This window comes from Caretta caretta, chromosome 9, assembly GCF_965140235.1.
Source record: "Caretta caretta isolate rCarCar2 chromosome 9, rCarCar1.hap1, whole genome shotgun sequence".
NCBI classification, from domain to species: domain Eukaryota; kingdom Metazoa; phylum Chordata; order Testudines; family Cheloniidae; genus Caretta; species Caretta caretta.
Window position 1 is genome coordinate 99,223,279 of NC_134214.1, and position 27,289 is coordinate 99,250,567.

Genomic DNA, 27,289 nt, shown 5'->3' on the forward strand with positions numbered 1-27,289 from the left:
TGGGCCTGATTTTGAAAAGGGCCTTCTTTTTGGTCAACAAATGATTGCACCTACAAGTGACTGTGAGAGCAGATACTCGTGCCTAGATGCCGGTCTCTCTGATTTGTGGATCCGTCCAGGTAGCCCAGTGCTAGCATTTGCACCTGAGACGCTGCATCTATAAAGAGACAAACTGTTTGTAAAAAACAGTCCCCTAGGGTGTGAAAGAAGACTGAGTGATCCCGTCCAGTAAACAGACAAGCTTGTACATCAGCCCTCTTTACAGTTCAGATCGGAAAGATAAATGGATCCATTTTACCCACTCACTTAATTCTAGATCTGTTATATATAGATAAGAGATAAAAAAGATTGTATATATACACACACACACACTCTTTTTATGCCCTTTCTGCAACCCAGCTACTGTACTAGTTGGAGAGCTACTTTTAAAGCTAACCTTGCCCTGGGATAGTGCCACTCTCATAGTCTTGGAGAAAAGAGGCATGACTGTCGGCCAGGCCAGTTGGGTGCATGGAAGACAGAAGGCTTAGACCGGAGGCCCTTGTTTTGTGGAAGAGGATTGCCAGTAGAGCAGAAGGGAGATTGGGTTATGGCGTTCCTGTTGGTGAGACTGGGGAGCGTGGGAGAGAGCACAAGTTTAGGATCGCTGGTACGGATCTGATCGGTAAGGAGTGCATGCACCTGTTAGTAGTAGTAGTTATTAGTTAACACTCATATTGTGGTAGTATCGGCAGGCTACAACCAGGTTGAACCCCGTTGTGCTAGGAGCTGTACAAGTATATAACAAATGACAAGTCCATGCCTTAAAGAGTTGACATGGTGAGGAAATTGCCTCCTCTCCCACTTCGTGTTCCTGTGTCTGATTGTCTAACCTGAAAGCTTGAAGATGATGTTCTGATGCAATTTAGAAACTGGTCAAAATCTAATTGGGGAAGAGAGCCTCTGAAACTATGTCAATTTTGGCTTAATCAACTTTGCCCTTCTTGTGCAGATGTCAAGGTCCAGGAGTCCCCCACAAGTAAAAATTAACGTGGCTTCCTTACCCCCATATATCCAGATATATGGGTAAGACCAAGAGACGTGTTAGGCCCAATATAGTGGGTATGTGTAAGGACTGTAAAGGAGGAGGAGTTAATCTGCCATGAGTAGCACCAGATTCGGAGTGATGTGTACAATTTTGTATACTATATTAGAGGAAGGACACTGCTGGATATGAGAGGAATAAAAAGGGGAATAAAGACAACCTGGGGCATTACAGACCAGTCAGCTTAACTTCAGTACCCAGAAAGATAATGGAGCAAATAATTAAGCAATCAATTTGGAGACACTTAGAAAATAATAAGGGCTAAGTAACAGTCAGCAAGAACAAACCATGTCAAACCAACCTAATATCTTTCTTTGGCAGGGTAACAAGCCTTGTGGATGCGGGACAGCGGTAGATGTGATATATCTTGACTTTAGTAAGGCTTTTGATACTGTCTCGCATGACCGTCTCATAAACAAACTAGGGAAATACAACCTAGATAGAGCAACTCTAAGGTGGGTGCATAACTGGGTGGAAAACTGTTCCCAGAGAGTAGTTATCTGTGGTTCACAGTCAGGCTGGACAGGCATATCAAGTGGTGTGTCCCGCAGGCACTGGTGCTGACTCCATGGGTGCTCCAGGACCACAGAAAAAAATTAGCAGATGTTTAGTTCCCTCGAGCAGCTAAACTCTCCCCTTCCCCCCAGCAACTCCTGCCTGCGGCCCTGCTGATCAACTCCTCCCCCTCCCTCCCACTGTGCAGGAAGCACTGGGAGGGAGGAAGAGGAGTGGAGAAAGAGGGTGCTCGGGGAGGGGGCGGGAAGAGGTGGGGTGGGAGTGGGGCCTTGGGGAAGGGGTGGAGGGAGGGCAGAGCAGGGCTGGGAAGAGGCAGGGCATGGGTGGGGGCTTGGAGTGGGGGCGGGCCTGGGGCAGAAGGGGAGTCAAGCACCCCCCAGGTAGTGAGGAAGTCAGCGCCTATGCCTGCAGGGATCAGTTCTGGGTCCGGTTCTGTTCAATATCTTTATCAACGATTTAGATAATGGCATAGATAGTACACTCAAAGTTTGCGAACTATACCAAGCTGTGAGGGGTTGCAAGTGCTCTGGAGAATAGGATTAAAATTCAAAATTATCTGGAGAAACTAGAGAAATGGTTGGAAGCAAATAGGATGAAATTCAATAGGGACAAATGCAAAGCACTCCACTTAGGAAGGAACAATCAGTTGCACACATACAAAATGTGACATGACTGCTTAGGAAGGAGTACTGCGGAAAGGGATCTGGGGGTCATAATGGATCACAAGCTAAATATGAGTCAACAGTGTTACACTTGTAAAAAAAAGCAAACACCATTCGGGGATGTATTAGCAGAAGTGTTGTAAGCAAGACACGAGAAGTAATTCTTCTGCTCTACTCCACACTGATTAGGCCTCAACTGGCATATTGTGTCCATTTGTGGGTGCCATATTTCAGAAAAGATGTGGACAAATTGGAGAAAGTCCAGAGAAGAGGAACAAAAATGATTAAATGCTTATGTGACGGGGCAGTACTCACCCCTGCGGTGCCTCCTGTTGGTAGTCCAGGGAATTAGCATTCCAGCCTCCAGAGCACCCTCTGCAGGCTGGTGTCCCACTTGCCGCTGGGCCCCGAGTCCCTCCCGGACCCCGGTGCCCCTTTCAAACCAGGGTGCTGCCCCTTGGCAGTACCCCCACAGATCTGGGTCACCCCTCCCAGGGGAACCCCCACCTCCCTCCCCCTTGTAACAACTTTTTATGTACTTGAACATTGTTACATGTACATTCAATCTTTGGCTACTGCTAGTCACCATCTAGCCCCCTCTCCCTGGGGCGGAGTGCAGTGCAGTATAATTGCCACTCATCATCGGCAAGGAGGGTCTGGACCTGCTGCTTCTGCCTACCCTTGGGCTGCCCTCTGCAACCCCAGTACCCTTTTCCTAGGCCTTCATCAAGGCCTGCAACCTGGGGGTTTCCCAAGCCTGAGCTCCCCAGCTCCTCTGGCCTTTCCCCAGCCCTACTCCACTTTAGGTACCCTGCTCAGCTCCCAGCAGTCAGACCCCTCCCTCTCAACATCTAGAGAGAGACTGTGTTTTCCTGGCCCACTGCCCTCTTCTAAAGGCCAGCTGGGCCCTGATTGGGGCATGGCCACAGCTGTGGCTGTTTCTCCAGTCAGCCAAGGCTGGCTGCTTTCCCTAGCAGCAGCCCTCTTGCAGCCTCAGCCCTCTCCCAGGGCTGATTTCAAGCCCTTCAGGGCAGGAGTGGGTGACCACCCTGCTGCAGTCTAGAAAAGGTGATCTATGAGGAAAGATTGAAAAAATTGGGTTTGTTTAGTCTGGAGAAGACTTAGGGGAGGAGGGGACACCTGATAACAATGTTCAAGTACATAAAAAGTTGTTACAAGGAGGAGGGAGGTAAATTGTTCTTGTTAGCCTCTGAGGATAGGACAAGAAGCAATGGGCTTAAATTGCAGCAAGGTTTTGCTTAAGCTGGACATTTGGAAAAACTTCCTGTTAGGGTGGTTAAGCACTGGAATAAATTGCCTAGGGAGGTTGTGAAATCTCTGTCATTGGAGATTTTTAAGAGCAGGTTAGACAAACCCCTGTCAGGGATGGTCTAGATAATACTCACTCCTGTCAAGGAGTGCAGGGGACTGAACTAGATGACCTCTCGAGGTCCCTGTTAGTTCTACGATACTATGATTCTATAAAGTATAGTGCAGCCCATACAAAGTAGTTAATGGTTTGGTAGATGAAGAGAGTGGCCAGATTTTTAGGTTAGCTTGGAGAAAGGAAAGAAGAGGGTGTCTCCTGGGAGCTGACAGGATCCTGGAAGGAAAGGCACCAATGTGATTCCAATAAGCTGCTTGCATTAGTAGCTCATTTGAAGAGGAAAAGTGCATGTAGGGCCTGATCCAAAGCCCACTAAAGTCGGTGGTAGGTCTTTCCATTGACTTCTGTGGACTTTGAATCAGGATCAGGCTCCAGGTAAGGAGGAGGAGACACATACATAAATAAGGCAGACATGAGATGGAACAAAGTGCCAAATGGAGCATTAAAATCAAATACTGTAGGAGAAATAAATGAGAGAGCGAGAGCATTGTATTGTTCACAGGGAGAGAGGACACTGCTGCGGCTAACACCTTGGACTAGAGCTGAGGTCCAGATGATGAATCATGAATAGATTTGTACTTCCTGGTTTTGTAGCAGGCCTGGACAGGCCATATGGCCTCTTTCCTTATCCTTAATGTTCTCTTCTTCCTTCCTATCTTAACCCCAAAACAAACCATAAATAGACTTCATTCACAGACATGGGAAGAGAGATGGCAAGGGTCTGGTGATTCAGAATAATGGCTAAGAAAAAGCGAATGAGCTGGTCGTAAATCCCAGGTAATCTATTTTTCTCATGTGCCCCATGATGTATCACTGTGTGTATGTGCTGGGGAAGTAACACCTTCCCTGTCTGAGTGCAAGGACAGCCAGGATTAAATCATCCTGTTTGTAAAGGTGCCAGTAAAAGTTAACTAACCATCGCTTCCTTGGAGAGCAGTAATCATGTCCAGTCCCCTCCATCACTCGCTGGTGAGAGACAGTGGATTTCATCGAGGAGGAATTGAGAATGGCTTGTCAGCTCCTCTTCCTGCTAAGATCGATTTAAACAACTAATACGGACTGATTTTAATTAGCAGGTGTATCCATTTTCCTTGACCCGGGGGGATGTTGTCAGTTTCAAAAGCTAAGCCCAAATTAAGCCAAGGACTCATAAAAACAATGTGTCCATTTGGCCAGAAAATCACCACCATTATCGGCATCTTCATGCTATCAGGAGAAGGCCAGAAAAATCAATTTACCAGCAGTAGGTGGTTACCCTGCCCCACGGCTTGGGGAGAAGACAAAGAAATAGAACCATTACAACAGTAGCACCTCACCCGAGCATACCTATCCTGCTGTGCTAGCAGCAGAGAGCAGAGCCCATGTTGGTTTGTGTGGGGTATGGAATTGGACCAGTGACCTTGTCTCAAATAAAGGGAGTTAGAGAGATAGGCACTGGAAACGATAAACAGGGGTGAGCTTGCATTGGAAGAAAGGTTGAAAAAGAGCGGGACTGTTTAGAAGGAGACAGCTAGGAGGGGGTGAAATAATGCATGGTATAAAAAGGCTAAATTGGGAACTTCTGTTTACTCTGTTTCATAACAAGGGGTCAGTCAAAGAAAGTGAAAGACAAATTTCAAACTGACATGAGAAAATACTTGTTTTTACAGAACACATCATTACCCCATGCAACTCATTGCCACTGGATAGCACGGAGGCCAAGCAGTCAGTAAGATTTGAGAAGGGATTCTCCGTCTATACATGTAATGGGAACAGCCACTGTTATATGGGCTATAAACCTTTGTGCTTCAGGGTATAAGCCAACCTCTCACTGAAAGTGTTAAAAAGAAACTCTGTTTAGGGGCAGGTTATTCTGTAATAGACCAATGTGAGGTTTCTTGTACCTTACTCTGAAACAGCTGGTATGAGACCAGGTACTGGATGAAATGTGTCAGTGCTTTGAGCCAGCCTAGTCCAAGTTCCTACTCCAAGGAACACAAGTTGGTGGCCGAGAGTCTGTTTTTCGTCTGAGAATGCAAACGTTAAAAAAGCGTGTTCTGTTAACCTGTGAAATAGTCTACAGAGACTCATTGCTAAGCATTCATCAAAGAACAAACTGGTATTGTGGAAGAGACCATCAAACCCTGAATGAAAACTTCTGCTGGTTCATTAGTGAAGGCCTCGTTAGCCAATGTTTTTTTTTCGGGGTGAGGGCAGCTAAAATTACTTCTTAAAATTAATTTTCTCTAAGGAACACAACATAAATCCTAAACTCCTACTGGGCAGAGTATAATGCTTTGTGGCGGGTATTAAAAGGGGAATCTTGTTATTTTGACTGGAGTTGACTGAAATGTGAAATTCCTTCAGGGAAAAATTTCCATTTGTGTGATATGTCATTTCATGATACCATTTGGGCATGCAGAGAGATAAACCTTGAATTTTGAGAAATAAGTGGCAAGTGAAACAGTGATCTCTAGCTTAGCAGAAAGATGCTTTTCTTTAGCTATCTGTATGTAATTCAAACCTGGAGATTGCTAGCAGATTTCTGTACAGTGGGCTAAGGGTGGGTGTCGTGGGTAACAGCCAAGTATTTCCTTTTAGAGCAGGTGAAAAAACAGCTGACATTCCTGGTTGTTTTCCTTAGTGCTGAAAATGACTTTTCCAGACCCAGTGTCTGTATCCATTTTATTAACATTTGATTAGCAATTACTCCTTACTGTGCTGAGTTTGAAATAGGAGTACAATTAGGAACAGGTTTCTTCTCTGCCTCTTATGTACTGCCAAGGTGTAGCAAAGTAAAACTCCCCCAAGTCAACCACAATTCAGACCTCTCCCAACAAAAATGAGCTCCTTGTTGTTTTCTTTATAATGACCCACCCCCTGCTTTTTTGTTTAGCGCATGCTGCCAATGGGTGTTGAGTTTAACATAATATATAGTTAGCTGCCAGTAAGACTGAGCAACGTCTCTGGTTTAATAAGTCATGCTGCATTACCTACATTGTGCCGCACCAGCACAAAACGACATTGATGGGCCCTCGCATGGGTGCAGGATTCTTCCCACGCGCAGTCACTTGCAGGATCGGAGCCTCCGTCTGCAGGATGGATGATCTGAGTGGAGCCAGTGAATGGGAAAGGAATGGAGTGAAGGTTATTCTCCCCCCTCCCACCCCCGGCTGGAGCTGGTGGACTATATAATGCTAACTGGTACCTGTGAATAAAAGAGCCAAATTTGGTTCTTGTTATTTCTAGGGCTAGTAGGTGTGTGGGGGGCAGAAGGATTGATTCTTTTTGTTACATGCTTGTATATGATCAGGCCACAATGCTCAAAACACATGAGTGTAAAAAACAACTGCCCCTTTTGAAATGGGTCGCTTTCCTCCAGTCTTGCTTGTGATCAGATAATTACCTCTGTAAGCAGAACAGCCGCAGCTGTGTTTCATATATACTCCTGGTTGATAGACTGAGCCTGTAAAAGGGGAAATCATCACATTAAAATCTGCAGCTTTCCCATGATTCAGCCATGATTTAAATACCCCCATAAATTATTAAATATTTCAGGTTTAAAGGTCAGGATTCCATGCACGATCTTTTTTTTTTTTTTTGAGCAAAGTAGTGTTTTCAGAAGCTGGGTATTTAAGAGAAAAACCCTGACTTAATGGGCATTTCAGGGGTGCTGTACAAAATACTGTCCATTTGCATTATGTCTTTAGTAGTGAGTGGGTATAGGTTTGTGATAGGTGCAAAAGGAATCCTAGTTTCATCATTATAAAGTACCCTTGAGTCGCCTAGAAGAAGCCACCCAAAATTAGTGGATGCTATTGACCATTTGGGTGCTTAGATCTCCTGAACCCCATTGCTGTGACTTATCCCTAGTATGCCCTTCCTTGAGGCACAGTGACAGCATCAGCAGTGGAAGTGAGAGTCCAGAATGAAGACAGTTTCTGCATTACATTTTTCTGTAATTGTGTAGATTTGTTTTTTAAATTTCCACGATAATTCTGAATATTATTTTAGCTGCGTGCTCAGTTCAGTCTTTTCCAGTGTGTGTTTGATCATATTCCAAAGGCTTACTACAAATATGCTAAGAATTTCAGCAAAACTCTTGGAACATTTTTATTAAATTCTTTCAGTCATGCAAACTAAATTAAAGGACAGATATGTTCACCAGAAGACTACAAATATGAATTCAGACTTCCCTCAGCTCCTAAGCGAATTTTTCGTTTGACAGAAATCATCTGTATTCACCCTAATAAACAATTCATTTCACTGCTGAGTTTGTTTTATATTTTATTTTTTTAAAACTATGTTGCAATGAATATTTTTGGCTTAACAGGGCAGGGTAGATCTGGCTCAATTTTGGGATGTCATCTGGGTTTGTAGGCATGATTTCAGTGTTTGTTATCGTAAACTGAAGTGGGTGGTGTGCAGTCCTGTGAATCTGGAGTCTAAAATAAGAATGCAAGATTAGGCTACAGTTTAAGGAGTGAAATACAGATTTCTGTTTAAGGGCTATAAAGATATGATTACAAATGTGCCGTAACCGTTACTGTGCTTACATTTAAAATAGAAAACTCCAAGGGCAGGGTGGCTTGGGTGGTTGGTAAGGTGGAAGGCTCTGTAGAGAGCACTCATTGAGAAGGATGAGCACTAGATCTTTTCACCAGTGGCCAGTTCAAATCCAGCTGGGTCATTACTCTGGTTGTGTATTTACCCCTTCTGTTTTTGTTTCCAACCTGGTCACTATGCAATTATGAATTATCTGTTGATTAAACCTATAAATAACGTACAACAAACTGGAGTGCCTTAGACCAACAGTTCTCAAACTGTCGCGACCCTGTTTTAATGGGGTCGCCAGGGCTGGCGTTAGACTTGCTGGGGCCTGGGACTGAAGCCGGAGTCCCTCCGCCCGGGGCTGAATCCCAAGCTCAAGCCCCTCTGCCCAGGGCGGCAGGGCTCAGGTTACAGGCCCCCTACCTGGGACTGAAGCCCTTGGGCTTCAGCTTTGGCCCCCCTGATCCGAGGTGGTGGGGCTTGGGTGGGCTCAGTCTTCGGTCCTCCCTCCTGGGGTCGTGTAGTAATTTTTGTTGTAAGAAGGGGGTCACAATGCAATGAAGTTTGAGAACCGCTGCCTTAGACAGTCTTACCTACAGTAAGTTACAGTATCAATACAATGTTCAGAATTGGCTTGAACTTTTTTAAACCTCCGTCCGATCCATAGAACAAGCCAAATTATGAACATTGCCATAAACGGGGTTGTTTATATTTAAATCTTCTCTTCGGGTTGGCATCGGAATTGAGGTGGGCCAACATTCTCAACCACATCGACCTTAGAGGTCCAAATTTTAAAGCTACTGGATTATTTTCTTCATATGTGTCCTGTCCCCTCCTGGGAAAGATACAATTGGGTCATATTCTCAGCTGATGCAAACCGGCATTGGTCCTTTGAATGCAATAGGGTTGTGTTGATTTTCACCAGCTGAAGATGTGGCCCATATGTATCTTTTGTCAGTTACCGTGTGTGTGTGTGTGTGAATATAGTATGCTTGTAAAATTTGTTGATGACAGCAAACTCCGAGGATGGCGCGCCTTTTGGAGGACAGGATTAGAATTCAAAATGACCTTGACCAATTGGAGAATTGGTGTGAAATCGACCCAATGAAATTCAATGAAGAGAAATGCAAGTACTACACGTAGGAAGGAAAAATCAAGTGCATAACTACAAAATGGAGAATAACTGGCGAGGGAGTAGTACTGCTGAAATGGATCTGGAGGTTCTAGTGGATCACAAATTAAACAGGTGTCAACGGTGCGATGTAGTTGTGAAAAAGGCTAATACAGTATCATTCTGGGGTGTATTAACAGGAGTGTTGTATTGGGACGCAGGAGGTAATTGGCCTGCTCTACTCAGCGCTGATGAGGACTCAGATGGAGGGTCCAATTCTGGGTGCCACACTTGAGGAAAGATGTGGACAAATTGGAGAGAGTCTAGACAACAGCAACAAAAATGATAAAAGGTTTAGAAATCCTGACCTATGAGGGAAGGTTAAAAAAAAAAACTGGGCAGGCTTAATCTTGAGAAAAGAAGTCTAAGGGAGATCTGATAGCCTTCAAATATATTAAGGGCTGTTATAAAGGAGTCGGGGATCAATAGTTCTCTATGCCCACTGAAGGTAGGACAAGAAGCAATGGGCTCCATCTGCAGCAAGGGAGATTTAGGTTAGATGTTGAAGAGCTTTCTGACTCTAAGGAGTCCCCATCACTGGAGGTTTTAAGAACAGGTTGAACAAACACCTGTCTGGGCTGGTCTAGGTTTGCTTAGTCCTGCCTCAGCGCAGGGTGCTGGACATGACTTATAGAGGTCCCTTTGAGCCCTACATTTCTATGATTCTATGATATTATATATATATATTCAATGCTTACATACCAAGGGGATAAGTGCCTTACAAATACATATAACATGCATGCATACACACACACAAACACACGTGTGTGTGTAGATGTATAAACACATTCCCACAATTTGTTCTATATTTTGGATTGGGTGCATTATAGAGCTATGGAGTATTTTTGTCATTATGGTTTGGCAGAGACGTGATCGGATATGACTGTAAACTCTTACAGCTGGATAAATTGTGCTTAAGTTAAAACTTGCTCATTGTAACATACTACTTTACTGATCATTACACTGTATATTTTTCTGCCTCTTACCATGGACTTGAAACCACAAGACGTGAACTAGCTTTAATGGCAGGGTAACATTTAGGTTTAGTTGCTATTTAAAGAGGAAGAAACTATGTTCAGTCCACCAAATATAACTTCACAAAGCATGTAGACTGTAGTAATTGTTACTTAATGACTTGTGGATGTTACTTTTGCAGAAGCCAAAGCACCTAACGGTATTCACATGGGAGCTGTACGGTATCAAAGGGATTTTCAGCGCTGGCCTCACGCTGCTCCTAGAGAAGTCGGTTTGTGTTTTACCATTGACTTCAGCGTGAGAATAGGTAGGCAAACACTAAATGTTTATGCCAGCCCCACCCATATCTCTTCAATGGTGTGATTAGTGGAAATGTCTACTTAGACTGTAAACTCTTTGGGGTGGGGAGCATTTTTTGTTCTGTGCCTTACAGCACCTGGTAACCTAGGGTCTGGTCTGTGACTGCGGCTCCTTATGTAATACAAGTAATAAAACTTAGCTTGAGTTGAAAACAGCTAAATCAAGTGCTGCCTAAAGGCTTGTCTCCACAAGCAGTTTGTGTCAAAGGGGTGCTGGCCTGCCGTGTGCTAAGTGTCCCCGTGGAGCTTGCTGCCGCATGCTAAAAGTCCCGGAGTGTGCTTTGAGCTATCCTGCTTGGAAACAGGAGGCAATTAAAGTGCACCAGGGAACTTTCAGTCAGTGGCAGTGGGGACCACCCGGGCCCTCGGTGTGCGGCAGGGTAGGACGAGGTAGATTTACGCCCCAGTTTGCTGCAAACTAAGGGCTGGTCTACACTGGGAACTTCCATCAGCATAGCTACATCTCGGAGGGGTGTGAAAAAACCACCCCCCGAGAGATGTAGCTATGCTGCCCTAACCCCTGGTGTAGACAGTGCTACCGAATTCTTCTGTCAAGCTAGCCACCACCTCTGGGGGGGTGAATTAACTGCAGTGATGGGGGAAGCCATCCTGTCGCTGTAGTGAGGGTCTACCCTGAAGTGCTGGAGTGGCACGATCGCTGAAGTGTTCATGTAGACAAGCCCTAGGAGGAATTTCCTGCTGCTCTTCTGGAGCAGAGCTGAGCTACAAAGAAGGGTAACAAAACTTGCCCGGGCAAAATCCAGCCCCCTCCTTTAGAGCAGTGGAGGGCCGGCTGGTGGCAGAGCCAGTGCCTTTCGGCTGGGCACCGTGGGGTGCTAGACGTGGGGATCCTTGCTGAGTGTGCATTGTGCAGACCTCTTGCCTCCCCCTGGCACCCAGAACATCACACAAGGGTTTGGGAAGCCATCGGGAAGGGGGGAAATATTCTCCCTTCTGAGCAGTCCTGATCTACCATTCCCGAGCCTGGCTCCTTGAGCCAGTGGTAAGACTGGGGATTTGACTCAGATTGTTGGCAGCTGGGGGACGGGCAGGGCACTTGTGCCTCCTGGCTTCTGGGAGAAGAAGGAGGAGATAGATTAGGCTTCTGGTCTAGAGGTGGGCCCGCGGATTTAGGTGAGAGAGAGCATCTTCTTTCACGCGCCTCTGAGCCCGCTTTCTGGCTGCCATTTCCTCTGTCCTCACTCCTCTTTGTGGCACAGGGAGGTGGAGCCTGCTCTCACGTGCAGGGAAGGGCGGGGAGACTCCTGTGTGGATCCTTCGCCTCTACTGCCCTTTACACCAAGCAGCCATTGGCAGCCTGCTGGCCCCGTCCGACGCCAGGCGGTGCCTGCAGAAAACTTCTCAGGGCACTCCTGCGTCTCAGAGCCCCCGTCCACAGACTCGGGCTTGCGCTAGGTGTGTAGATGTTTGGGCTCTCAGGCCCACACCCTTCAGTTTCAGCGCCCAAGCTGCAATGTCTGCACGGCTAGTTTGAGCGCTGTAGCCTGAGTCTGTTGCCTGGGCTCCGAGACTCGCTGCTGTGGGGTTTCTTTTTGCCATGTAGACGTACTAGTCGTGTGTCGTGTACTCGCAACTTGCAGAGAGGTTTGAGGGCCCAGATCCTGTAGGGCTTGCTCTTGAAATAGTCCCATTAAATGAAATAGAAGTATTGCCTGAACTCGGCAGGGTTGTGCCCATTCTTTGTCCATTTGACTGCCTCAGATCAGGATCTAGCCCATCAAGCGTGCAACTTAGCACTGGTTGGTTGCACTAAGATCTTTACGTCCTAGTGGTTAAACTGTAATGCATCCTCTACTTGTTCCTATCAGGCAAGAATGGCTGAGCTGAGTTAGCTGACAGCATTTAACGTGAGCCTTGCAAATGGTAACCCCAAACTCTTTCCCTAGGATAGGGCTCTGATTTCATCCACCCTGGTAGGAATCCAGTACTGTGCTCGCATTTCACATTCTTTCCCCTGCCACCCCGTCACCCCCTTCCAACCACCCATTGTGCAAAGAGCAGATGGGATATACTTCCTCATTATTTGGAGCCCCGCGTGCCTAGAATTACGGCCCCTCGAATATCAGCATTCAAAGTCAGGACTCTCTCAGCATTTCTGGCAAAGTTCCTGTTACGTTATCATGTAAATCCAGAGAGATTAAGCTATTAGTTTCCTGCAGGCTTCCTCCTCCCCCCGCAAAAGGCAGCTATTTAGGAAGTCCTCCATAATTTAATATTTGAAAACACACACTTGAGACCATCTCATCTTTCCATTCCTTCCCTAGGACAGCTTATTAACATTGAACGTCTCCAAGGGCTTAATTCCCTGCCTGAGAGTTTCCCAGGCTTTTACCTTTTCAAGTAAGTAATGAAAGAAATGTCTCTGGTGTTGTCCTCCAGGCTCCGGTATTTTATAACTCCAGTCTAAAGGCGTGTCCGTGGAGAACATTTTGCCTGGGAGTGGCCCTGACTCTGCAAGCTGCTCCGTGTGAGCAGAGCTGAGTGGTTGCTTAGGTGTCTGGAGCAGCTGGCAGGACTGGTACCTCGCTTCGTCCTTGCAGCATTGTGTGTCGCAAATGAAAGACCCCCGTCCCCTCCCCATAGTATCCTGTTTTCAGAGTAAGGGCCCATTAGTGACTGCGTCCTGGGGCTGATCCTGCCGTCCTTCCGCGGGGACAGACTTGTGGCTCCTGTGCACGGCGTGAGTGACCCAGCTTTGACTCAGGTTCTCTGGGGAGGTCAGGAAGGATGGAGCCGTCCTCCATGCCCCCAGCCTGGAGCACCAGCCGTGTTTTGCTGGCTGGTGCTCCCTCTCCAGGGAGTGTAGTTGACCAAAGTTGTCTCGGACCACATGGCAATACTCGGCCTAAGCCTCCAGCCATGCTGCACCAGGGGAAATCTGCTTCAGGGGTGCAAAGATTTCCCTGGTGCAGCCTCCCAGCAGACTGAGCTCCTTCCCTGCACAGCCAAACTGCCATGGCCTGCTGGATTTACGGGGTGGGAACTCTCCTGCCCATGGAGAGGTGAGATTACAACATCATGTGGTTTGGGTTTTGTGTAGTTCCCCCTCCCCCCCAAATATCAGCTGCAGGATTTGGCTCTAAAGTTAATTTTGTTTAATCATCTGCGAGGTTGTGGGATGCACTGTGTGTGAGTCTTCGTGGTTGTTACGCAGTGCACCAATTTCTAGCTCTTAGACTCATAGGGTATGTTTACCCTGCAAGAAAAGACCCACGGTATGGCATCTGGCCTGCGTCAGTTGACTCGGACTTGGGCTGTGGGACTATAAATAGCAGTGTAGATGTTTGGCCTCATGCTGGAGCCTGGTTCTGAGGAGTTCTGGTTCTGACCTGCAAGGGGGGTGGGATCTCAAAGCCTGGGCTCCATTGTGGGGCCCAAACATCTACGCTGCTATTTTTAGCTCCACAAACCCAAAAGTCAGCTGACCCAGGCTCTCAGACTTGGTGCCGTGGGTTTTTAACGCAATAGTGTAGTGGCCCATGGCTGTTCCTCTCCATCAGTCTTGGGCAGAGGCCACAGCCCCTGACTGTGTTGTGCCTATGGATGCAAGGCTCAACACCGGAATGAGCCGTCTAGGGATTCTGGCCAGGATTCTGGGCAGGGCAGAGCAATAGGCAGTGTAAAGGCTCTGATCCTCAGGATGGGCTAGAGCGACAAGCAGTCTTAGGGCCCTGACCCTCTGGGCACCACAGAGCAACAGTGAATGCAGGCCGTCGGGCCTAAGGTGGGGAGGCTGCCACCCACAGGGTGGGGCTGGCAGCAGGGGGCAAGGGGACATGGTCGCACCCTACTCTACCGGGTCCCAGCCCAGGGCCCTTTCAGTGGGGATCCCACTGAAACCTGCTGACCTAGACTCTGGCCACACAGCCAGACTAATGTCTAGTATCCCTGGGCTACTTCCTGTGACCCCATCTGAGTGCGTCCCCATCTCCCTGGGGTACACTGCCAGCGGCAGTCCCCGTAGCTCCTCCGGATATAGGTCGGTCGGCAGTCCTGGCACCTCCTCTGGGTCCTCGGCACAGCAGAGCTCCGTCTTGGGTTGAGGGCTTGGCAGCTGGTGAGAGATGTCTGCTTCCTTCGCCGGCTCTCGAACAATTGAGTTGTAGGGCCCACCCCTTAAACTTCCTGTCCCGCTCCTCTGCTTCTGGCAGGGGGTGTGGCTTGCCTGGCTCTGCCCACCAAAGGGTGGGGCCAGGTTTCTCCTCTCAGTCTCCGAGGGAGGCCATGCCCCTCCACTACACATACACATAGACTTTAAGGCCAGAAGGGACCATCATCATCATCTGGTCTGACCTCCTGCACATTGCAGGCCACAGAACCTCACCCACCAACTCCTGATAATAAATATACTGATTCTGCTCTTGCAAAGTGAGGTTATTTCACCCACCTCTGAGAATGGACTGTACACAACAAATTAACATACCACTCCGAGAATACTCTAGGCCAGTGATATACCTACGAGACCAATTTTAGGAGCTATTACGTGGTTTACTTTTTAACACGATTTCTCCTAAGTCCTTTCCATAACCACTTTTGAGTTGGTTTGGAGGGGAAAATCTGTTAATCAAAATAAAGGTGTAAGGGCCTTAAATGAGCACAATATACTCTTCTATGTGAAATCTTTCCTCTGCTATGCCCATAGCCACAACTGCTATTATTTTAGTGGTCGTGCAGTTTTCCGGGGAAAGAGTTCAAACGTCTGAAAAATAGGTCTTCGGGTACGCCCATGGAGGGCCCAAGCCAAAGTCTGTTAAAGTGAATGGAAACACCCCGTCTCTCCCCACTCCCCTTGACTTCAGTGTGTTTTGGATCAGGCTCCAAGTATGTGACAAGATGATCTGTAGGTGCCGTTGAAAGGCTATATGAAGTCATACCATTCCAACAACTCAATCTTCTCCGTTTTCCACAGTAATTTATTAGTTCACTTTGAGTCCTTTTCGTGGCAGTCTTTTGAAAGCCGTATAAATTGAAAAGGAAAAAAAGTGGAAGGGAAGGAGAGCTTGTTGAGAAAGAAGAGCAATGATGTGAAACCAAGGAGCAGATGGAAGTATATCTGATGTGGGAGTTCTTTTTGGTGTCACCATATGGGAGTGTACCCAGATAGCTGGTACTTTAATAGAGAGCCGTGCAGACATCAGCTGTGACAGGTGATCGTCTTTCTATAAATGCGAGGAGGTTTATGAACTTCACAGTGTTCCATCTGTAGGTGCTTTTTTTGTATTAGGCATTTCTGAATGCAGTCTCAACGCCCCCAGCAAAGCGGCCTATTTAATTGCTCAAAAATGTCCACCTTAATTTTTTGTTTCAGCTCCTACATATCTCAAATATTTCACAGCTAGTTTCCATACATCATATTTATAAATATGAGAAGCAAACATTTTTTATATTGGTAGTTATTAAATGTGTGCAACATGTAAATATGGGTGGCATGCAATGCAAAAATAAAGTGGATTTGAGTCCAAACCATTTGCTTTTCATTAGGTTATGCAACTCTAACAGAAACAGTAACATGTGTGTTTACATTGCTGTGGACATGTGAAGCCAGACGCTGAAAACATTCCTCTAAGGTTGTATAAACTCCAGCAACTAAATATTTTGGGAGCTGTTTTCTAACGCCAGCTTAATAGTTTAAAAGTATAACCTGGATTCCAGATATTAAAAATGCCTGAGAGGTATGCATATCACTGCAGCAGATGAAACTAACTAAACCTCTAAAGTATGCAATAAGCTTCTATTTTGCAATATCGTCTCTGTTACTTTCCTTTTTTTTTTTATGTCAGGAGATTAAATTCAAGCTTTTAGCTATGTAGTGGTAGAGATGGAATTTTTCAGTATATATGAATGGGCTGACTGAAACTTTTCAAAACAAATCTGTTTATGATGGAATAGTTCAGTTATCTTAGAAACAGTAAATGGGAAAGATCAGCAGGAGGAAACCAATAACCCAAAATGTGCCCATTTCCTTCCACCCTGACTAATGGGACAGTATCAAGAATTTCCAAGCATATGTTTGATAGTAATCTTAGTCTTACATTCATTAGAGACATTTGATTTTACTCAGTGTTTTTAGATGTGGAACATATCCTGATTAGCTAAGGCCCGTGCTTAATTTGCACCAGGGCTTGCCGGGGCCGAGCCCTGGCACCTCTGGGTTTGCTGCATCAGTTATGAATGTAAAAAAATTGCTTGAGCCCTGGCACCTCTTTCATTACAAATTAAGCACTGGCTAAGGCTTCACACAAAAATATCTAGGCAATTTTACTGCTTGAAGATACTTTCAATTACTTTGGATAAATTAAAAGTTCTTTTGCTGCGTTATTTCTACCATATATGTCAGGTTCTGTCTTGACCAGTCACTTTTACAAAACATGCTCCCTTGATGGGACTTGGCACAAGGCTGCGTGCTTCTGAAAAAGTCACCCTTACGTGCTAGGATCTGCCATTTAACCAGGCTAGAGTCATTGCGGTTTTCTAATATCCCAGGATAGCCAAAGCCCACTCTGGACAAGTGAAATTATCCAGTGCCAAAAGCTTCTCACTTGCTCTTAACAATCCTGGGTGCATTGAGTGACCAGAACAGCCAGCCTAAAGCTGAAAATGAACATGGGGCCCCTTTTCCTTGCAACCTCTACCAAACAGCCAAAGAGCTGGCTGATTTGTCCATCCGGCCTGTTGGTTTTCTGCGTTCCTTCTCTGGCCCATGTCACCTGTACTGCACATCGGGAGCACTGCACACGGCTAACTTTGCCTGGCTCTGATAGAAGAGCCTGACCCTAGGGTGATGGGACTTTTGTCGCTGACCTCTTTGAAAACGAGATTTGGTTCTAAAGTAGGATGGCTGCCTTTTATTGGACAGTTGAATTCTGACAGCCAGGTTATCCTTAAACCAGTTCTCCCTAGCTATAACAGTATTGTTGGTGGGCCTGACTTTCTGAAGGGCTGATCCCCTGGGCTTTGATTGGAGTTCTCAGCACTTCTGCGTATCTGGGCTATTATTTTTGCTTATTTACATAGCACAGGCGGGGCGCCGTGTGTCTCCAGCCTGGCGATGCACAAGGATAAAAATCCTGCAAGATCTATCCTTTCTTTTCATACTTGTTACTTCCGAGTGGGGCAGTTGTCTCTCCAGCCAGCATTTTGTCATTTTCGTAGAGATCTTTATTAGGCTGAGAAGACTGAGAGTCCAATCTCGCAGGTCTTTGCATGCACAACACCCATTGACTTCTTCAAGTGTTAACTTAGGGTTCCAAACCACTAGCTCTGCTCCCACTGAAGTCAATGGGAGTCTGGCTGATTTCAGTAGGAGTTCAGTAGCAATACTGAGTGCTTTTCTGAAATCCCACTCTTCGGGGGACAAAGCCCCTCTCTGACACAGCAAAGGGGCCATATGTAGCTGGTTTAGAACGCCTGTTTGGGAATTCTCCTTGTGGCATGTAGCCCGGCTTAGGCCAATTCCTCTGTGTAGGGAGCATGTTGGGGGCAACTGCAGGGCAAAATTCTTCAGTGCAACTTTTTTTGCCATTTGGCTCATCTCAATTGTGTACACGAACATCCCTGAGCTCTTTAACGAGCCGACACTTGGGCTTGATGAGTAATTAACTTTCCCTCCTGCCTCCATTCCTCCTTCATGCATGTCTCAAGCAAAGGGTGTGAAAGGAACTGAGGTTATTAAAGTACGATTTCTGCTGTTAAGAATGAATCAACACTTGAGATGGGGGAAGCCCTGCAAAGTGGAACAATGGTGAAGGGGGCTTTCCCATTGTTCTGTGCCACCTTGTGTCTTTCAGCTGTTGAAAGGAATGTCAATATCCCGGCGAAAAGCTCCAGACAAAACCACGGATGAGGACGAGTCAGAAAGCGGAGACTGCGATGATGAAGATGACTGCAGCGGCGGCTCCGGAAATGGAGAACTAAGGGTTAAGAATCAGCTCCGGTTCTTAGCAGGTGATGAGAATAATGACTTGAGTTTTCGTTCCCGCTCTGAACGTTACCTAGAACTTGGGCACAAGGGTCCATTAACGCCGAACTTAATAGAATGATGCTAGGGATGAATCCGGTCCCGGGAGTGTTTTGTTCAGCAGACACGTGGCAGATTTTTGTATGTAAGCCTCACTGACACTAGCAAGCACGGCTAGAATAACTCCTCAGTGACCTGGGAGGAGAGGACACAAGCTGCGTGCTTTCCTCTACGCCAGGCTCTCTGGGGAAGTTGGCTGCTGCCCAGCTGTCTGTAACTGGGAGGCCGTTTGCATGGCTCCTCTGAGGAGGCTCCATTACACCCATGTGTAGCTGATTTCATCCCCCTGTAGGTGTGTTGTGTATTCCACAGCATGGAAAGGGGCAGTAGCCACTGAGTGAAGGGAAAGAGGGTTTGGGGCTAATTCTCATTTACACTAAGGCCCATGTACACTGTTCTGACAGTGTAAAGGGACCAAGTAGATGTCAATATTATGTACCCCCCCCACTACTCCCCCAAGACCATTTACACAGCCTGGAGGGTGTAGGATGGCCTCAATGTAAATGAGAATCCAGCCCACTGTGTGTGGGAAGAGGCCATTGCCTTGAAGTGGTGCTCCTCCTTTTTTAAGGCCTGTGTGTACGAGTCGGGTTCAACGGGAGATTTTACATGTTTTTATGCATAGGTGGTGACCAAAATCCAGTTCTCTACCCTACCCCAACCCCTGGTGCTCCAAACACCCTGTGGAACATGGGACTCTGTGAGATCAGTTTTCTGTCTGGTAAAGGTATTGAAAAGAGGGAGGACCCCAGAGTGGGTCGCGATCCCATTTTAATGGGGTTGCCAAAGCTGGTATTGGCCCTGGGCCCCAGCAAGTCTGAAGCCCAAGACCCACCACCCAGGGCTAAGGTTACATACCCCCTCCCCAGGGCAGAAGCCCTTGGGCTTCAGCTTTGCCCCCCCCCCCACCACCACCCGGGGCGGCGGAGCTCGGTCTTTGGTCCCCCCTCCTGAGGTCGTGGAGTAATTTTTGTTGTCAGAAGGGGGTCACGACGCAACGAAGTTTGAGAACCACTGCTCTAAAACAAACCAAACTGTTTCTATTTCAATCTGGACTGCTACAGCTCCATTGAAAGCAGCAGCTCCAACCACTTCCCTGATGTAACTGAGACCAGAATAGCCATTTAGCCCTGATCTGGGGCCGTTGAAAATTGACCTTTGGACTTTGGTGGTGCTACACTGACTTACACCAATTTAATTCTGTTTCAAGGGCTGTAGGCTTCTCTTCTTAAAGACCAGACAACAGAACCTGGATAAAATCAGCCCTGTGGCTTTGAAGTTTAAGAGGCAAATTTGGACTCTTAAACTAAGCCCAGATGTTTATAAATTCCCTTCCATTGATCTGAGACAATTAAAATATCCCTAACAGAGTGGGGGATGAGAGATTTAATAGCAGCCTCCTGTCCAAGATTGTGTTTTTTACATAATATGTAAATAAAATATTTATATTCAAATATCAGTTGAGACGGAAAAGATTTTTTAAGTCATCTAGTCCAACCCTAACTGATATTAGACAACAAAATAAAAATCTAATTCAGATAAGGATGAAATGCACTTTCTTTCATCAAACACTTAAACATCAAGGCATATGTAAGGGAAATACAGCTGATTCAGCTATGCCCCATTGTATCAAGCTAAGCCTGGAGATGCAGGTTTCATCCTATATTAAATCTTTGTGTCACAGCTTCATGTTATTTCAGTACATTTTAAATTTCCTTTTATGCCCTTTAGCCTAACAGTATCACTGATCTCTGAAGACATGCATAATCCTTCGCTACCTTTTCCCGTCTCTCTAGGCTGGTCTAATCACTGTATTGATCTCCCAGATACCCTATCTGTCTAGATGTTTATATCTTTCTTGTCACCCTGGTATGTGAACACATTAAATGAAAAAAAGGAACAGAAGGATTCTCTCTCTCATTTTATCTGGCTGAAGGGTATTTGTTGCTTACTTCTATGGTGTACGGAAAACTGTTAAAATGACAAGCTATCTCTTTAATTTGTAAGGGGTTTTCTGGCCCTGTGTGCAGGATAGGAGGCTCTGTAGGGAGGCATGTGAACTGAGTAAGTCTGCAAAGAGCCAGCCTAGGGCAAAATGGAGGTGAGTTGGGCCCCTCTGCCTTAAGGAGCAGCCTGCATTGTCTCTCTCTGATTTTGGTTCTTGTATGTTACGGTTCTGGATTTAAAAAAAAATAAATTAGTGTTATGTTGCAACCTTACAGCAAGAATATTTAACGTTTTTTATCTAATTTCTCTGTATGCCGTGAACTTCCTTCTCCACAATAGCAAATATCACTGGTAAAGAGTGAAGTCTTAGTGAGATGTTCTTGGCATTCCACTCTCTTCAGGCTTCACCCTGCAATACAGGAGCCAGCAAAGCAGTTAAGTACATGAGAAGTCCCATTGAAATGAATGGGGCTGTTCTGGCATTTTCTAACTTTTGAGTTCTTGCCTTTGCAACCTTAATGTTCTTTTAACGTAGCTTTTTGGATGTAATATAACTTTAGAGTATACTCTCGTTGGAGAAATTTCTGTGGAAAGATGTGAAATGCTTTGTGATTTGGGCTGAAAACCAGAAAAAATGTTTTGAAATCCCATTTTGACATTTTCAGAATTAAACATTTAGATTTTTTTAAATGACTTTTTGTTTTGAAATTTGTATTTGCTATTATGTGATATTTATTACGTATTATAATCTAGTAGAAAATTTAAAAAGTCAAAAGTAAAACAAAACCTTTTGATTGACTCTCGTTGAAATGTTTTTAGAACTTTCCGATATGAGTTTTGAACTGTTCTGTGGCCGTTCTGATTTGAAACAGAGCCGGATTCTGAAATCTCAAACTCTTCCATCCTCGGCACAGCTTTGCAAATATGTGCGTACAACCAGGCTTGTGCGGGTTTATCTCCCTGCCTACCAAGGAGGGTAAAGAGGCACAAGGAGGGTTGGTTTCTCAAATTATTGATGGCTCCCCTTTTTTTAATTACTGGACACTTTTATATCATTGAAGTCTTTGGGTGTCAGAATGTGCTGTTATTCCTCTGCGTTGTGGAGTATTGTTAGGTTAGTGATCAAACAAGTCAAATAACTTAAAGTGGACTTTTGAGGTCTTGTTTGACCCTTTTCTGGTTCAAAATCAGCGAGTGACAGTTTGGCAAGTTGTTTTTCTTTCTTTTTTAACTTGTTCTCCAAAGTAATGTTCAGTTCAGCTGATACTCTCTTTCCTTGTCCCTGACGTCTAATTTGCAGTAGGGTCAACATGCAGAAAGTCCAAATGCTATCAAGAAGCATAAGAACTTTAAATAGAATGGTGGCTTCTCTCTAATTAATTAAATCACAAAAGGAGAGATGATGCACCAGCATACCATTGTGGCAGTAGATGGTTAAAACCCTAGGAAGACACAGTGGCTGGTGATAAAAGGCAGAATCCTGAGCAGAAGTTAAAACAAAGATGATCACAATTTGCCAGCGAGGAGACTCTCCCTGAAAGAAGATTCAACACCTACTGACCTTTCAAGGAGCTCAGTTTGATTGTGTGTAGATACTGGTGATCTAAACCTCTCCTGCTCACCAGTTACTCATATGCGGGGTACCTCTGGTTCTAGCAGTTTCACTACTAACAGCTGCTGACCGCCCCTTTCCCTACCAGCTGTCACCCTGAATGGTTTTGAAAATCAGGAGAAACAAAAACAAACAGAGAAAAAAACACATTGTTTCCAATATACTAGTTTTGATTTATCTCCTGTTCTATAAAGTGTAACCTTTATTTCTTATTTATAATGACCCTATAATAGCTGCATGGTCAACTGAAACCTTAAGGATTTAAACACACTTGTAAACTGTCAAGTCAAAAGTTTGTGAGTGACTATAAGCATATGCTGGCGAGCTCTATATGCTAATAAATTCATTATTATGTTGCCCCACTGGAAAAAGCACCGAGATAGAGGGATTTTATGATAGACCTTTTATCCTTTGTCACATCTGCAACACATTCAAGATTTTGAAGGCAGATAATGTTTACAATAGGAGAATGATTGAAAAGCTTCTAGATCAATGAGCAGAACTTCCTGTTTTTCAGTGGGAAAGCCCTGGAATCTGCACCATGTACACGTAAACCCTAAAATAGATCTGTACACACACACACATGTACGTACGCCACACCAATGGTGAATAAATGATAGTATTCCCCCGCAAATTGCAAGGTACTGCGAATGTGTCCAGAGTTGTGTATTCACCCGCTTCTGAAATCAATCATGCTGCACTTGTACCCACCAAAGCAGACAGGCTGGTTGCTTGCTGGCAAATTGCTGACATTCCGAATAGCCACCCAGTAATTAACTCACCTCTGGAATGCTCTGTCAAGACGTTACTTATAACCAGCCAGCCTGCTGCCAGGAAGCCTGAAAATAAAACATGAGTACTGGAGACAACACGCCATGGTGAGTGGCTTTCACGTACGTGGAGCATGAAGATCGCCTTTTGCTGCGTTTACTGAGGATGGCGGCCTGGCACACTTCGCTTGCCCGGGATGACTTGGCAATTGCAAGCTTCCTGGACAACGTCTGAGCACCCCCCAAAATAGCAATTGCCAAGAGGGATAAATAAATCCCTTTTAGGACCCATCTTCTGGGAACACTTAGGAACATACCTGCCAGTTAGAGCAATCTGGCGGATTCCCAGGGGGATGGGGGAAGGGAAGGTTCAGAGATAACCTAAGTTGTCCCTGAAAGGGAGAAGCTGAGCAATATGGAGTAGAAGTGAAGCCTGTCATGGGCATGGAAATCTGCTCCATCCCATCTGCCATTCAGACAGCCGTAGGGGTGCGTGTGAAGAGATACTGACATAGATGTGTGTGATAACGATATATGCAGCCTGTGTATAACAATGCCACCTGCTGGCTGCTCCTGCTGCACCCGTGGAGCTAATTAATCTCCTTTGATCATGCCGCCTGCCTCTTGGTTGTTCCTGCTGGGATCCACAGCTGAGGGTCCAAAGTGTCCATCCACCTCTTCACTGCTGCGCCATGGATTCTTTTGCTCCAGCAAGCTCTGCCGAGCTGCCAGTTTTAAGTCTCCCTGCGTTACCAAAGCAGCAAAGCAGTGTAGCCGGTGGCACAGTTTCCTCATCTTGTGTTGGAGACATGTGCTCCCTCTTGCACATTCAGCTGCCTACACAGGGATAAATCAATGCTTATGGTGGGAGAGGAGCAGAACTGACTCTGAGAGCTACGGGAGGATCCAGAGCACCAGGCAACGCCCAGCCACCCAGTCTGGGCCCATCCTTGTGTTTTAGTTATTTGCTAGAGATGTACTTTGCACCCAAGCCTAGAGACGTCTATGGAGCCTCTCTTATTTGTATCAGAGTGGCCCATAACTGGGCTTGGAATGATCAGCATTTTATCGGTAAATGTTGATTTCACCGTAACCCACCCAAACGGACAAAAAAAAAATACCATCAATATTAACTGAAATTTACGGATAGGCAAAGCTAGAAAAATGCTACTTGAGAACTTATCAGAGTTTGACTTAAGGACACTTACTGTATATTTTGATGTGACGTTGACAATTCATATTTTAAAGGTTATAAAGCTGTAACTTTTTGAAACTCAACATCTAATGTCATTAAATATTCATGTCTGACCTCCCCATAATTTCCTTCCACTATGAAAATTGAAATTGATAAAAATCAGGGGGAAATGCATAAAGGCCCATGATGTTCTGCAACTGTGAACTTTTAAATTGATACAAATAAAAAAATGCTTAAAAATAAACATTGATATTATCCATCAAAATGATAAACCAAATACATCGTGAATTGTGCCAAGCCCACCCATACCTCATCTCTGTAATACCTATTATTTGCTCTGCCAATGATTTAGCCTTTGCATGGGGATGCTGAGAAGGACACTGTCAAGGCTTCAGGCTTAAAAATTGCCAGACTCTGCTTGCCAAGAATGATCACTTATTAAAGCTGTTCATTTGAGGGATCCCTGAAACAAGACTACAGATTGAATGTTACTTCTAATGAGATGTGTTAAATAATAAAAGCAGCTGTGTGTTGTTAGATTCCCAGCCAATAAGCCAGTACTTGTGTTCAGTGTTAGGGCATATGCTTTGGCTTGTATAGTGGCAGAAGTAAACAAACACACCTGAGCTATTCTTCCTCTAGGCATCTTCTTTTTAAAAGCTTCTTCAAAACCTAAGTATATTATGCATAGTACTTTTCCCAGTCCACTTCTAAATGTCTCCAATGATGGGTCTTCCATGAGACTGTCCCACAGTTTAACAGGTCTTACAGTTAAGACGTCATTCTTGATACTCAGCACAGATTTTTCCTTTGATTAATTTCATCTCATTAAACCCTCAGCCCCTAAATGTCTCGCTTTAGGTGTCATTGATCCAAGCTCTCTATATTCACTATTGCAGCAGGGGCCAGCAGATGGCACATGTGGTCTTCTAGTTTGTTTTTCTGAGCACATGAGAGGATTTTCCAGCTTGGGAAGTCATGTTGTGGAGGTGTTAGTTTTTGTTGTTCATGATTCTGTGCGGAGGCAGTGGATCTTGAATGGGAAGCTGTGTGAGAAGCAGGGCAGTCTGCTCTCTGCCTGTGCCTGTGATTGGAGCCAATTTCTGAGGCAGAGTTGTCCCCTGGAAATTGGGCATTGATGTCGAGCTGAAATCCCCTGAAAGAAGTGGTTGCCCTGAATGCTGTTTGGCCATCTCTGTTCCAGGACTGATATGTGCACCTGTAAAACAAGTTGCACATAGAATGTACCCAGATTCCATGTCACGATCTCTTCTCCACTGGGAAGCTGGCTTGTAAGGCCCAAGACACCTGGTTCTGCTCAGCAGAGGGGTGTTGCCAATTTCAGACTGGGGACTGTTACGCTGGAAGAAGGGCCTACTACGCTGTTCTTAATTTTTATAAGATAATCTTGTCAGGCCCTTTATAATTTTGATTGCTCTTCTGTGAATGCCTCTCTGCTTGGCCATATCTTTTGTGTTCTGAGATGTTCATATCTGAAGACATTTAAAGAGCCATTCTGCTTGATTTGGAAATGAATCCAGATCTTCTGTTTAAAAAAAAATTCCTTGGATGTTTGCTTAGGAAGAGCCTTTCAAATACAGTGTAACTGACGGGCATCTGGAGATGCATTGTGACATTTTATAGGTATGCATGTATTACCAGATCAGATGAACTGTTCAGATTGGAGTATCTACATTCTCTGCCCTTTTCCTTTCCACATTGTTGAATATTTTGGGGGTTTTAATCATAATCTACCTAGCAGCAATTTTAATTGTAAATTAATTCAGTTTTTTGTCTATCAATGGCTTAATATTTGAGTAAAGTGATAATAGTACAGACATGCTGTTCTACAAGACATTAATCCTGTCCTAGAGAGGAAAAAAATGGTCCAAATGCCAACTAGATTATTCTGCCATGAGAACTGAATCCAGGCCAATTACGCAGTGCAATGGCACTATTACCACTATTCTAATGCAAGTGTTTGTGTTTGTTGGGATTTCTGTTCTCCTTTTAATGAGGATTTGGTTGGAAGTCAAGAATTCTATGTCATTATGGAAGATGGAGGCGTCTCATGTAATAATGTATTGAATCCCTAATTGTATCAAGTGGCAAATTCATTAATTCACTTTTGTTTTGCTTTTTTAATTGAAGGCTATAAGACACATAACAATGACTTTTAGTGCAGTCAACAAAAAAGTATCCATTTATTGACAGGCTGATACAATTAGCAGTGGCTTTCAGAGACAGGGTCGCTATTAGCTTCCCCTTCAGTGGAGTGTGTTCAGTGCAATAACATGATCAGGCCATATACTGAGTGTAACGTGCGTGTGTTTTACAGGTTTGTTGTAACTCTTACATTGCCAGGCTCTTTAGAGAAACGTTGAGTCCATAATTTACCAAACTGGACAGGTGAGAAGTCTGTTATAATAAACTTACAGATTAGACAGAGAAAGTATTTGCGCAGAAGCATCGGTTATATTAACAAACAAATCTGCGGTTCGTTTTAATTTTATATTCCTTTTTGGTTCTGTTGGTCATTTTTAAAAACCCCTTCAATGTCAAAAAGGGCTGAATATTTTTGACTAGTTTCTCTCTAGCACTTCTAGGCATTAGCTAACAGTGGCAGCTCCTTAGCCCATTTAACGTTAAACCAAGAATAATGTAAAAAGAAAAGGAGTACTTGTGGCACCTTAGAGACTAACCAATTTATTTGAGCATGAGCTTTCATGAGCTACAGCTCACTTCATCAGATGTTATACCGTGGAAACTGCAGCAGACTTTATATACACACAGAGAATATTCTTTGTGTGTATATAAAGTCTGCTGCAGTTTCCACGGTATAACATCTGATGAAGTGAGCTGTAGCTCACGAAAGTTCATGCTCAAATAAATTGGTTAGTCTCTAAGGTGCCACAAGTACTCCTTTTCTTTTTGCGAATACAGACTAACACGGCTGTTCCTCTGAAACCAAGAATAATGTGCTATTTACTTGAAAACCTAGGTCAGTAGGAGACGTTAAAGTCAGTGAGAAACCCATGACATA

At 44.9% G+C, this 27,289-nt stretch overlaps 1 protein-coding gene across 3 annotated transcripts in view; it reads left to right on the forward strand.

Moving 5' to 3' along the window:
- GPC3 (glypican 3) overlaps positions 1–27,289 on the forward strand; it is a 279,330-nt gene that overhangs the window by 209,559 nt on the left and 42,482 nt on the right. For all 3 annotated transcript variants that reach the window (XM_048863254.2, XM_048863253.2, XM_075132579.1), the window contains one exon: positions 18,493–18,649. In XM_048863254.2, the coding sequence (XP_048719211.1) occupies positions 18,493–18,649 (157 nt within the window). The remainder of the gene's footprint in view (positions 1–18,492; positions 18,650–27,289) is intronic.